General features: G+C 52.5%; 1 protein-coding gene and 1 long non-coding RNA gene across 4 annotated transcripts in view; one reads left to right on the forward strand and one right to left on the reverse strand.

Moving 5' to 3' along the window:
* Positions 1 to 1,567: 1,567 nt before the first annotated feature.
* On the reverse strand, positions 1,568 to 7,275 carry TIFAB (TIFA inhibitor). Of its 3 annotated transcripts, XM_025860804.2 has the most exons (4): positions 7,185 to 7,275; positions 4,709 to 4,868; positions 4,426 to 4,592; positions 1,568 to 2,609 (listed from the first exon to the last, which is right to left on the reverse strand). In XM_025860804.2, the coding sequence occupies exons 2-4, from the start codon at positions 4,835 to 4,837 to the stop codon at positions 2,036 to 2,038; spliced, it is 870 nt and encodes a 289-aa protein (XP_025716589.1). In that variant the 5' UTR covers positions 4,838 to 4,868; positions 7,185 to 7,275; the 3' UTR covers positions 1,568 to 2,035. The 3 variants fall into 3 exon arrangements, with proteins under 3 accessions (XP_025716589.1, XP_025716588.1, XP_025716591.1); XM_025860803.2 differs by lacking the exon at positions 7,185 to 7,275 and having other exon boundaries at positions 4,709 to 5,012; XM_025860806.2 differs by lacking the exons at positions 4,426 to 4,592; positions 7,185 to 7,275 and having other exon boundaries at positions 4,709 to 4,977.
* Positions 7,276 to 7,536: 261 nt separating this feature from the next.
* The window catches only part of LOC112815017 (uncharacterized), a 71,103-nt gene continuing 66,080 nt past the window's right edge, over positions 7,537 to 12,559 (forward strand). The window contains exon 1 of the long non-coding RNA XR_003205912.2: positions 7,537 to 7,796. This is a non-coding gene — a long non-coding RNA (uncharacterized lncRNA). The remainder of the gene's footprint in view (positions 7,797 to 12,559) is intronic.

Here is a 12,559-nt window from a genome sequence, read left to right on the forward strand (position 1 = left end):
CTCTCTTAGGTCTCACCATGGTAGGTATCTAACACATACTGAGTGCCTACTGTGTGACAGATGTTTCCCTACAAGATTTACACGTGCCCCCTCCTAAGACCGTCATAACATCCCTGGTGGATGGGTACTATTATCTTACCCACTTTTGAGCGGGACAAATGGAGACAAAAGAAGGCTAAGTCACTTGCCCAAGATCACACAGCTAGTGAGTGACATGATTTTGGGCAAGATACCCTTTCTAAGTCTTGATTTCCTCGTCGATACAATGTGTTAATACCATGATCTATCCGGGTGTTTTGAGGATTCAGCTGAGCAAGGCACATGGCACCTGGCAAAGCACTGAGCACACAGTATGCACTCAGCAGACATGGCCACTTAATGGTACAGCGAATGCTAACCCCAGCTGGAAGACAGAAAACACATTTACGGCACCAGTAACAGTGGTGATCAAATAATGAAGGGATTAACTCCTCCACAGGTGTCTTTCATGAGCCCACATAAGTTCTCTGAGGGCAGGGACTTTGCCTGCCTAGTTCACTGTGGGTTCCTGGGGCTTTGCCTCACATCTGGTGAAAGTTTGTTGAATGCCTGAGTGAAGGACTGCTTGGGGGCCCCGAGGGGCCATTCATTGTATTGGACAGCCCCCTCTCTTTGCAGCCCTTGCCCTCCTGTGCCTTGTGGCTATAATCTCAGTGTCCTTGCCTTATTCCCTATTAGAAGGGAAGTTTCCCCAGCCAGAACAGGCCTGGGTTCTGCCCACTGCTATCTTCCCCGGGAAGAATGGGCAGTGCAGCTGAATCTCGTAGCCTGCCTGGGGTGCAAAAGGGTTTTTCTTCTCGGGTGGGAAGTAGAGAGTGTCGAAAGCCTTGTTGGACGTGGTAAGAGGCCTGAGGCTGTGAGCCGGCTGGTTGGCAACACCATGGCCTCATATCCTAGAGCAGGCTCTAGGATGATGACGACCACCTGAGTTTGTAGGCCCCTCCCTTCTTTACACAGGTGAACGCTGTTTCTAAACGACACTTCCAACCCCCACTGCCACTAGGATGACATGGAGAGTGGGGGCTGTGCTCAGCTCCCCTGTTCACTGAGAAAGTTGTCCCACCCTTGGCCCACATGACTCACTAGTTGTCCCTTAGTTTTGGAAGACTACCCCACCCCCATTGGTCTATGACCCACTTTGAGTAAACTAACGGCTGAGCTAAATTCTACCACAACCTCCCTCCCCACCCTCTCATAGAATTAGTCCTGAAAGAGCCCATTGCTCTGGGCAGCTACCTTTCCCTGAAGACCTGGCCCTCTGATCAGCCAAGGCTTTGATCCAGAAATGATAGTGAGGGAACTCAAGGATGACCGGGTCAATGGATTTCCAGGCAGGTCCAGCCCCCAGCTCCCCAGCCCCAGGAAACCCTGAGCTCTGCCCACATCCTTTCCAGAAATGTGAGCCCCCCCCCTTTCCATTTCCCCTTTCCCCCCTTTCCTTTTCCCCCCCCCCCCCCCGCCTCTGTGTGACAACGTGGTACGCATGCAGCCTGTCTGGGGATCAGGGAATCCTATTGGGTATGCCAGCTTAATGAAATACTTGCAGTTTATTAAATACAGGCTTCCCTAAGCCCGGAGTGCCTGTGGGTATTTGAAAGGCCAGGGTAACCCCGAGCTACCACAAACGTAATTGTTACATGTGTCCACGCATTCCTGGTGCAAACCTCAAACTCCAGCTCTTAAGCAGCACGCGAAATTAGCAACATAAAGTAACTCCTAGGGAGACAAGAGGAGGGAAATGTGGGGAAAGGCTGGGGAGAGGCTCTCAGAACCTCTCAGGGCCTCTAAAAGTATATGAAGTTCCCATTACCTTGCATAGCTGTAACCGTGGAGGGCGCTCCCCCACCCCAGGCTGTTCGTGTTTGCAGGATCAGTTCATTATTACCAAGCAGGTCTTGCTTGTCAACCTCGCGTGTGTTCGCTCCAAGAGTTCAAGTCCTCTTATGGGTGAGGCTTGCTCTGGGCAGCCGGTGGGTCTAGCACTGTCTGAGGTCTTCTAGAGCTGTGTTTCTGCTCCTCCTCCAGGGCTTGGCAGGGAAGGGCCATGGAGAAGCCCCAGGTGACCTGGAGCCCAGTGCCCTGAACTTGGGGGAGGCTGCTCCTGGGAGGTACTCTCCCATTCATCAGTCTCCTCAGCCTGGGGCCTGTGAATCAGGGGCGAGGAGCTGAGATGGAAGCAGCAGACAAAAGCCTCCAGGGAGGTGCCTCCCTCTATGCGGATCACCATCTGGATGCCGGAGAAGGCAACCCTGTTGACCATGCTCAGGGGAACCTGCTCCAGGAACCTCAGAGTCAGCCCGTTGACCCACACACAGCCCTTGCGGCTCAGGGCCTTCAGGCAGAAGGTCAGCAGAGCGCTGCCCTTCTCCCGGTAGGGCTCCAGCGACAGGTGTCTGCGGGAGAGGCAGGGGAGCTGTAGCCGGAGGTGGGCATCTAGGCTGCGCCCCACCAGAAGCGGGCTGGTGTCATGCTGCCACCGTGCTGGGACATTGGCAAAGATGTCCGGGTCCTGTGCGGGGTGATGCAGGCTCACATGCAGGACCGTGAGGGCCCTCTCAGTGGGCAGGAGCCTGGGAAAGATGGAGCACAGACAGAAAAATGGGTTTGGAGCCTAGACATGCTTGCCCAGCTCAGGGATGCTGAACCACCTCCAGCCAAACAGAGCAGAGCACCGAGTGTGGGTATGGTCATTCTGTCCAAGTCAGGATGGTGCCAAGGCTCCAGCCTTGTGGAAGGTCAGCCCCGCTGGGTCTAGCCTCAGCTTCATCTCTAGCATGCTCTGTGAGTAGGACTTAACCACTCATCCACTCTGAGCTTTAGCTTTCTTTTCTGTAATATAAGGATGCCTGTCCTTGTCTTTGCAAGGTATAAGGCCTACCAGCTTGCATGTTGTGGTTTTGGTGGCCTACTGTCATTTGGAGACAATCTGGCCCTGTTTCCCGGGAAGGGAAGGACAGGCAGATAGGATACACCTTCCTTGTATCCAATAGTCACACAAAAAACCCTTGCTGAGCCCTTGCCTGAGCCAGGCACTGATCAGCTGCTGGGAATGAGCAGAGGCACCAGGAGAAGAAGCTGCTGACCTCCAGAACGCCCAGCTGGTGGAGGAGACAGAGGCTTCTAGCAGCAGGAATTGTGGACAGACACAGAATCAGGAAGCCCAGCTGGCTCCTGGGGGCCCAGAGGAAGAATAAAAACAGCTAGCATGTTCCAAGTGGGCCTGGCACCACGCCAAGTGCACTTTGGGCATGAATGTCTCACTATATGGGCAGAAGGCAGATCCTGAGGAAGAAGGTGGAGGGTGCTGGGAGATCTCACTCAAGAACCAACAGGGGCTCTGCAGAGGCCAAGTAACAAGGCTGCCACGGTGAGAAATGCACACGTCCTTTGTCCCAGCCACTCCACCTCTGGTAATTTGTCCTTTAGAATCTTACTGGCACATGCAGTAAGGCTGCTTACAACAGTCGGCTTTGCTCCCGCGTGGATTGGAGGAATATAAACTCTCTGGCACATCCACCAACCCCATATGGTGAGGAACCTGCCACCGCCTTCAGTGGGAACCAAGGGATGAGTGGGTTTGAATTACTAGTCCTATACATTCCCGGCACCAGGCTTTGGCTTACAGTATTTTCTCTGCTGAGAGGGCATCTTCCGTCCCAAACTCTGCCCAAATACCGCTCATCTTTAAAGACCCATTTCAAACGTGGCCTCTCCTATGAAGCTCTTTTCCTCTCTCTGCCCCCCCTCTGGACACCCCCATTCAGCACAGCTTCTCATAACACACCAGAGTCACCTGAGTCCTTGTCCCGTCTTCCCTGAGCTCTGCTCCTCCTGCTGTCTCTGAGGGCCCCCGGGGGCAGGCTGGGGTCTGAGCGGCTGCTCTGTGTCCCATTGCCCCGTGCTCACCGGGCCCGGCCACAACATCTGTCCGGGGGCACATTTGCCAAATGGCTAAATGAGGAGATGCTCACACACACATGAAAATCCTGTGAGATCAGGTTTTGGTATACTGCAAATGAGAGCCTGGTCCTTATGGGCTGTGGGACTGGAAGCCTGTCACAGGTAGTCTGAGTCCCAGACCCTCGGCCCCTTCTACCTTCTGGCTGAAGTCGGCAAATGGTGGGGACCTTCCACTCGGATACTGAGGCCCGGGCCCCTCAGGACCCTCCCTCTCCCTAAAGCGTGGACATACACGTGTCTCTGTCCACATCCCAGGCCGCAGCCTGCAGGAAACCTCCTCCTGAAGTACGAAAGGTAAGCTGGGCCCAGGACTGCCAAGCTGGGTGTCCAAGTCCTCGGGCCTGGCCAGAAATTCGGAGTTCACTTCTGGGACTCGATCCCACGGTGCAAGGATCCTGAGAGAATCCTGCAGAAATTAGGGCTCACCACTGCTCGGGAGACGTTACTCCTCCGCTCCGCTTAGCACTCCAGAGCTGACAGAAATCCCCTGCCAGGGCAGAGCCCCTGACGAGGCCCTCACGTTGTCTCCAGGACTGCCCAGGCTTTCTGGGGAAGCAGAAAGCAGCCCTCCCGGTGCCATCTCTGGGGTGGGACTGTAGGAAGACACTCAGAGAGGCGCCTGGCGAGGAGCCAGCGGGGGCCCTGCTCCCTGCCCCACCAGGCCCTCTCCCCTGGCTGTGTGGCTCCAGTCCCCCTGACCTTCACCTACCTTTCTGCCAGGGGCCCATCTGCGTGTGACATTGCAGCTGTGAGCTCTCAGGAGCATGCGGGTGTGAGCAGTGTGGGCCTGGGGTTGGCAGTTACAGCTGCAGTCCAGGGGTGTGACGCGCCACGTCATTCATCAGTGTCGCTGCTTTCTCCCTTTTTGCCTTCAGAAAAGAAAATGGAAATGTAATTTCCCATTGCAGAAGTGCAACCCCAGTGCGGAGAGGTTGAGAAACCCCAGCCTGGGATCCTTGCTAGCAGAGGCCCCTGAGAGGTGCGGTTTCCCACGGGGTTTCAGCACTGCCTGTGTCCGTGGCCTGTCCTCAGGGACCTGGAGAGCTGTATCCAGTCCTGGTAGCTGGTAGAGTTCCTCTTCTCTGCTGCCAGTTGGGTGAGGGCGAAGGCATCCCAGGCCTCTTAGAGAGGAGAGGCTTTTTGAATAGAGGGTCAATGAGGGGAACCCCCCCTACGTGGGTGACTGTGAAGAGAGCATTATGGCTGGACTGGGAGTGACCAAGGGAGCTGTGGGCAACAGAGCCATGCACGGAGTGTCGTGGAAGGGCAGGGCCTCAGGGGGCGGGGGGTAACGGCTGCTCACGGTGCGCAGTCTGTTTTGGAGGAGAGCAGAAAAGCCATCTTTTTTGCCCACCCCCTCCTGGGCTCTGCTGGCCTTCCGAGGCAGCCTGGAAGAGACCACGATGGATGCTGGTCCAGCACTGTGGACCCTGGCCATCCTGAAAGTGACCCAGTGTCACCACGGTGCTAACCCTTCACGTGGCCCACATCTTCACAGTCCACCAGTGTATTCATACAGCCTTCACTGTACCCACCAAGCCGGCAGGAGACATGTGCCCATCTTATACAGGCGACACTTGAGGCCCTAAGAGGGGCAGTCCCTGGCCTGAGGCCCCGGAACAAAATCAGCTTATAATCCTTTCCCCTTTTCCCGTCAAACCCAGGCTATCCTGGGGACTCTTGGAGGGCATGTAGGTGGGTGGTGCAGTGCGCAGGTACCCCCGCTCTGCCTCACTGTCCCCAGACCTACTGCTTACCCGCTCCTCAGGGGTGACCCTTATAGCCCCGGAGATCTCGGCCGGCCACACCGTGGGGGCTGAGCTCCTTTGGGCACGACTCAGGGCCTAGTCTGCTTTCTCTCTTCTGAGCATTTAGACTCTAGTCGGTTGCTTAGTAACTGAGAAGGACAATAGGAAGATCTGGGAAACAGTCATCTATCGCTGTGTATCCCAGCCAGCGTGAGACCACCACTGGGCTCCCCAGAGCTGGGAAGTGTATCCGCCCCTGGAGGAAAGCAAGCATCAACTACAGGCTGCCTCCCCTTAGTCCATGTTCACTATGTCTCTAAGCTCCAGCATGCACAGAGCTGGGCCAGGTGTGTGGGGGAGGCCTGTCCCCACCGGGGTCCACACAGGATGTCAGCCTTCCCCGGGGGAACCCAGGGCAGTGGGCAATAGGTAAGAGCCAGGCAGGGGCTTTGCTGCCCCTTGGTGTGTGACCTTGGGTGAGCCCTATCCCCTCTCTGGACCTAAGTTTTCCTCCTGTAGGGATGGGACACGGTGTCCCCACAACACCCTGCGACCATGGTCTACTAGGTCCACGCTCCCAGCCCTGGCATGGGTAGAAGAGAAGTGTTCATGACCCCTGCGCCCTCAGTAAATTGGTTCAGAGCAGTTCCCAGGAAGAGAGAACTGAAACAGCCAGGGAATTGAGCCGCTATGAGGAAGTCCTGCTCGGGCTGCATTTTCTGAAGGCGAGCTGGAAGTCCTGCCCAAGTCCTGCAGGTCACTGGCTGGCAGTCCCCCGAGGGGAGAGGGAGAGCAGGGGGAGTGGAAGTGCTGGTTGCACACTTCTTGGCCCCCTGGGCCAGGAGGCCCTTCTTTGGTTGGTGTTGGGACACTGAGGAATGTACATCAGTGAGCAAACGTCCCTGTCATGTGCTGCTTGGGGAACTCAGGACAGAACAGCTTCCAGAGCTTTCTATAATGGTGGGCGGGCGAGGATTCTCATGTCAGACAGATTCTGGCGTGAGGCTTGGTTCCTTCTTCTAGCAAGTACGTGAATGCAAACAAGTTCCTCGGCCTCCCTCAGCTGATCTCTACTCTGTGAAATCAGGGTAATTTGTTGTTGTGTGCTGGCCAACTGAGATACACGCCAAGTGCCAAGAACGGGCTTAAGCTGGTGCATGAGAGCTGCCTGTGGTCGAACCCTTAACAGCAGAAGAGCGTGTAGGCGCATCTGGGGAGAGGGACTGGCCGAGCAGCCTGGCAGCTTGCACAAACCCCAAATTCTCAGAAGGCCCCAGGTTTTGCTTACAATGAACATAATTTGGAGTCGAATACCTCATTTGCATGAATTTAACATAAATTCCATTTTAAATGATAATGAAGTTAAAGGGGTGCTCTGGGAAGAATCTCCAGGTGATGGCTGGGGCATGTGGCCCCAACACGGGAGGACAAGGTTACCTCTTTGGCAGGTGAAGAAGCTGAGGCTCCCAGGGATCAGTCGACTAGCCCAAGGTCTCGTATCAGAGAAGCAGCAGAACTAAGACTCGGACCCGTTCTGCAGCGCTCTTGGGCCTAATCATGAAGCTGCCGTGCCTTCTAGGTGGCATTCTCTGCAGTCCAGCTGTCCTGCCTGCTGCAAACGTGCTCCACCTGGCCGGCTGGCCGAGCACTGCGCAGGGAGAGGGGCCAGGATGCAGCCAGCCAAGCCTGCGGCAGCCACCCCACTATGTCCTCGTGGCCTGTGACCACCAGGTGGCAGCACCCGTAAACCTAGTGGCTTGCGCTTCAAGGGGAAGGGGAGGGTGATGAAAGGATGGAGGTGTCATGCCTAGGACCGCAGGGGAGCTGGGGCGGAGAGCATGGGGGAGGCCCAGGGCTTGGGGTGGCAAGGGGACAGAGTCCTTGCTTCTCTGACTCAAAATGGTCTGAAATGGCCCCAGGTGACTCCACAGCAAACGTCACCAGAGAACACCAACCCACGGAGCGCGGGGATAAAGCAGGAAGCCAGAGCAGGAGCCCTGTGGAGCAGTGCTTCCAAGCACAGGGGCCAGGACGACAGGCTCTGAAGGGGTAAGTGGCCCGCCCGAGAACACAGCCCGAGTGCGCCGCACTGCAAGGATGAGAAGCCAGGCTTCCCTATCTGTGAAGTGGAGTAACCCTGGGGCCCTCCGGGGAGGGGGCCCCCAGAGAGACAGTGCATGCGAAGCACACAGCTAGGCCAGGGCCACATGCGTGGTAAGAGGAATGTGGATAGAGTTACTATGTTTGTTGCAATTGTTACTCTGTATGTACTATATACATAGTATATACATATATTGTTACTTTGATGGTGACTGATCGCTCCCTGGCCCCACTGAGCTCTCAGGTAAGAAAAACAACACCTGTAACTCATAGAGATAGATGCTATGGGGGGGCGCACAGAACCATGAACCCCAGGAGGGGAGTCTAACCTACCGGGCGTGAGGGACACCAGGGAAGGCCCATGCTCTTGGCTAATAAGCATGATAACTGCAAAGTAACGGTGGGTCTGAAAAGTTACCCTTTACTGAGTCCTCTCAGGGGGATCTCTGTGTGTGACCAGCTCTGCTAGTCTCTTGGCCTGAGCCCTGGTGGGAAGCAAGTGGCTATCAGGGGGCCCCAACTGCTTGTTCCCTCTGTGTTTTCTCCCAGAATGCTGGCTGGGCCTCCATGTGGAGGCTGGGCTGGCCAGCGTGACTGTGGTGGCCCCCACCTGCACGGGAACCAGAAATGGTGAGAAGAAGGTGCTCAGAAGCTTCTGCCATTCAGGCCCACGCTCCCTCCCCTGTTCCAGGGGTCGCTGCTAAGCCTAATTTCATGATTGTGCTCAGTGCTTAATATATGTCAATTTTACTTATTGCTAAATCCCGCTAACGAGCATTTACTTAAGGGCTAAGTCCCGGAGCCCTGACCAGTGCCTGAGGCAGGCCTGGGGACGGGTGCCTGGAATTCTGAGGCCTTCTTGGCTCTTACCATCCTGTGGGGTGGTCAGGCCACACAGAGTCTGTAAGGAGTAGTTAAGCCAGTAAGGCCAGAAGTTACATTATGCCTCTGATCTCCTTTTTCCTCACTGAGCTAAAGGGCCATCCCTTGGGTTGCCAGGGGAAAAAGGGCTTGGGGAAGGAGGAGGCGGCCTGGGCTTGGCCAGCGTGCCCTCCCTCCACCTTCACCCACAGCATCCAGAGCAGCTGAGGATCAAAGGGAAGGGAGGGAGCCCTCACCCGGGGCCAACCTTGCCTCTGTTGTAGACAGACTTTGGGGCAAGTCACTTTTTTCCTTTCCTTTCCAGCCTCCTTGGTGTCCTTCATCTGGAGAATGGGAATTCTCCTGCGTGCCCTATTGCCATCATCTTCATTTAACACTTTAAGAGGGGGCAGCTTTCACCTGGTCAGAAGGATCTGCCCGGGGCTGCTTTCTGTTTCAGTCAAGAACCCGTATGGAAGAAACACAGCTTGCTCTTATTTAGCGGATGCATCTGGCTAGGAAAGATGGCCTCAAACACAGCATAACACACATCAAACATGGGCTTTTTGTTTTTAATTAAGTGAGGTAAAAGCCTAGCAGAAATACTTTTAACTAAAGTTTAGGAATAAAGTGTATTTTGAAATTAGCATGTCTTCAAAGGCAGACTTTTAACATACCATGAAAAAAAAAACCTGTGTGGGAATTCAGGTGGTTCCTGGTGCCTAGAAATACTCTGTACAGATCTGATTGCAACAGGAGGGAGGAAAAAAAAAAAAACAGCTCTCCTTCTGCAAATAGTTATCGGTCTTTAAACTGTGGTAAAACGTACAATATATAAAATTTACCATTTTAACCATTTTAAACGTACAGTTCATCGTGTTAAGTATAATCACATTGTTGTGCAACTCATCTCAGAAACTTTTCATCTTGCAGAACTGAAACTCTAAACCAATTAAAAACTCCCCCTTTCCCCCTCTTTCCAGCCCCTGGCAGCCATCATTCTCCTTGTTTCTATGACTACTCTAGGTACCTCATAAGTGGAATCTTACAGTATTTGTCCTCTGGTCACTGGTTTATTTCCCTTAACACAATCTCTTTAAGGTTCATCCATGTTACAGTATGTGTCAGAATTTCATTCCTTTTTAAGGCTGAACAGTACTCCATTGAATTACTTCATTGTATGTACCACATTTTGTTTATCCATTCAGCTGTCAACGGACACTTGGGTTTCTTCCTTCCACCTTTTGGCTCTTGTGAATAATGCTACCGTGGATATGCTGTAGAAATATCTGTTTGATTCCTCACGTTCAGTTCCTTTGCTTATGTACTCAGAAGTGGAATTACTGGGTCACATGGTAATTTTATGTTTACTATTTTGAGCAACCACCATGGTTGCCCCCATGGGAATCTGAGGGGCCTGTGCCGCCCGCACGGGGTGCCCACTCACCTCTACCATCCCTAACACCTCAAGTCACCTCCCGCATTTGGAATTGTCATCATGAGCTGGAGGAGGACCCACATTTCCTGGGAAGAATGCTACATCATGGAGGCTCCTGGTGCCGGGGGAAATCTCCCGGCCCAGTTCTGAGGCTGTGAGCCTCAGACGCCAGTGGCTGCACCATTTTACATTCTCCCCCCGCCCCAACAACACACAAATTTCCCATGTCTCCATATCGTTGCCAACATTTGTTATTTCCTGTTTTCTTTTTTTAACAGTAGCCATCCTAATGAATGTGAGGTGATATTTAATTGTGGTTTTGATTTGCATTTCCCGGATGATGAGTGATATTGAGTATCTTTTCATGTGCTGTTGACCATTTGTATATTTCTTTAAAGAAATGGGTACTTAAGTCTTTTGTCCATTTTTAAATTGAGATGTTTTCCTGTTAGTAAGTTGTAGGCATTCTTTATATATTCTGAATATTAACCTCTTCTCAAGTATAGGATTTACAGATACTCTCTCCCATTCCATATGTTGCCATTTCTCTCTGTTGATTGATCCTTTGATGCAGAGTTTTAAATTTTGATATAATCCAATGTCCCTATTTTTACTTTTTGCCTGTGTTTTTAGTGTCATATCTAAGTCCTCATTGCAAAATCCAGTATCAGAATGCTTTTCCCCTAAGAGTTGTGGAGTTTTAGGTCTTACATTTAGGCCTTTAATCCGTTTTGTGATCATTTTTGTATACCATCTAAGGTCAGGGTTCAAATTCATGTGGACATGCAGTTTTCCTACAAAGAGTTCCTTAAAGATAAGATTTATGATTAATGGTGATAATGTACCATATTTGACCGTATCAGGTTGAATAAAATATTTTGCATACCTTGATAATAACACAAAAGCATTCAAATTCACCTTGTAGTTTTTGTTACTTCTGTGTTCCCATCTTTATACTGTTGCATAGAAATACTCTTCATTTGAAATAACACAGCACCCTGTCAGCAGTATGGGTTTCTTTCTAACAATATGAATCTCACGGAGGTCTTAGTGGGAAGATCGATGACTCATCCGGGCTGTGAGTTGCCAGGCGCCTGAGTCCATCATTTCCTGCCCGTAAACAGGATGCTATGCCCTGGCTCTCGGTTCTTTCCTGATGTTCCTGGTGTCACAGATTTTAAGGGCAAGGGTTAATGTCAGTGCTCTGTGTTTGTTACCATGGGCTTCTAAACAAAGCTATAGCCAGACAGCCTCCACTGGGTACCCGTTTTCATGGGTTTGGGCCCCAGAATCAGAACCCATGAGCCAAATTCTGAGCCCTCAGTACAGTAGACAAAGAAACCCAGAGGTTCAAAGCATTTCAAAACTTTTGCATCTGGTCATAATTTAACACTCTTCCTAGAAGTTTGATTCTTTAACTGTTGGCTCATACTCACAAGGAAAACTGATCACCGCTGTGTAGAGTGCCACTGGGAGTGGGAATCTGAGGGGCCTGTGCTGCCCACACGGGGTGCCCACTCACTCCTACCATCCCTAACACCTCAAGTCACCTCCCGCATTTGGAATTGTCATCATGGGCTGGAGGAGGACCCATATTTCCTGGGAAGAATGCTACATCATGGAGGCTTCTGGTGCCAGGGAAAATCACCCGGCCCAGTTCTGAGGCTGTGAGCCTCAGATGCCCCCTCCAGAAGCTGCCATCACCATGGCTAGTGCAATCTGGCTGGATTTTGCCAAAACAAAGGAAAGGCCCTCCAGCAATTTCTGTGGATTTGTTCTGCAAAATTAAGTTGTCTGCTTTTAATTCTCCTTTACCAGTTTAATACCTATTGGAATTTCAAAACCAGTGACATTCAGAAAACCCACTCTGGGAGTAGGTGACAGATCCCACATGAATTGCATTTCAGTCTGGGACCAAAAAAATGAGACCATGGAAACTTCCAGGGAGTGGGGGTCTCGGCAGTAGGATCCCTAGGCTTTGGAGCTCCTGGACCACCCCGATGTGTACATGCACTCTGAATCCATAGGGACTAATAGCTGTTTCCACACACAGAACAGAACAGAAGCTTAGCAGACTTGCCCACTTCAGGACCCGACCCCAGCATGGCTCCAGAGCCAAGTTCCAGCTTGTTTGTGTTTCCAAGCGGGGCCCCTCTTCCAAAGGAAGAGGCTGAGCCCAGGGGCAACTGGCCTCCTCTGCGCCCAACCCTGGGTGGGTTCTGCACTAGCCAAACACAGGAGACAACCCCCCTCCCCCCATAGAGATCCAGGCTAGTGCAAGAGACAGGCGCTCAGACAAGTCCCAACCAGGCAGACCCAGAAGCATCAGACCAAGGGAGTTCCAACAAGGTCCAAGAACCAGCCCGGGTATATAAGGAAGGCTTCCTCAAGCAGATGACACCAATGGTGGGTC

The sequence above is a fragment of the Callorhinus ursinus genome, unplaced genomic scaffold (genome assembly GCF_003265705.2).
Source record: "Callorhinus ursinus isolate GAN/ISIS: 27379988/994484 unplaced genomic scaffold, GSC_fseal_2.0 scaffold30, whole genome shotgun sequence".
In the NCBI taxonomy this organism is placed as follows: Eukaryota; Metazoa; Chordata; class Mammalia; order Carnivora; family Otariidae; genus Callorhinus; species Callorhinus ursinus.

Bases quoted from the DNA above. Each gene is read 5' to 3' on its own strand.
- TIFAB (XM_025860804.2), bottom strand. From the start codon at position 4,837: ATGACGTGGCGCGTCACACCCCTGGACTGCAGCTGTAACTGCCAACCC. The intron at 4,593-4,708 runs GTAGGTGAAGGT...GTCTTCCTACAG, and splicing joins GATGGGCCCCTGGCAGAAAG to TCCCACCCCAGAGATGGCAC. The intron at 2,610-4,425 runs GTGAGCCCTAAT...CATCTTTCCCAG, and splicing joins GTAACGTCTCCCGAGCAGTG to GCTCCTGCCCACTGAGAGGG.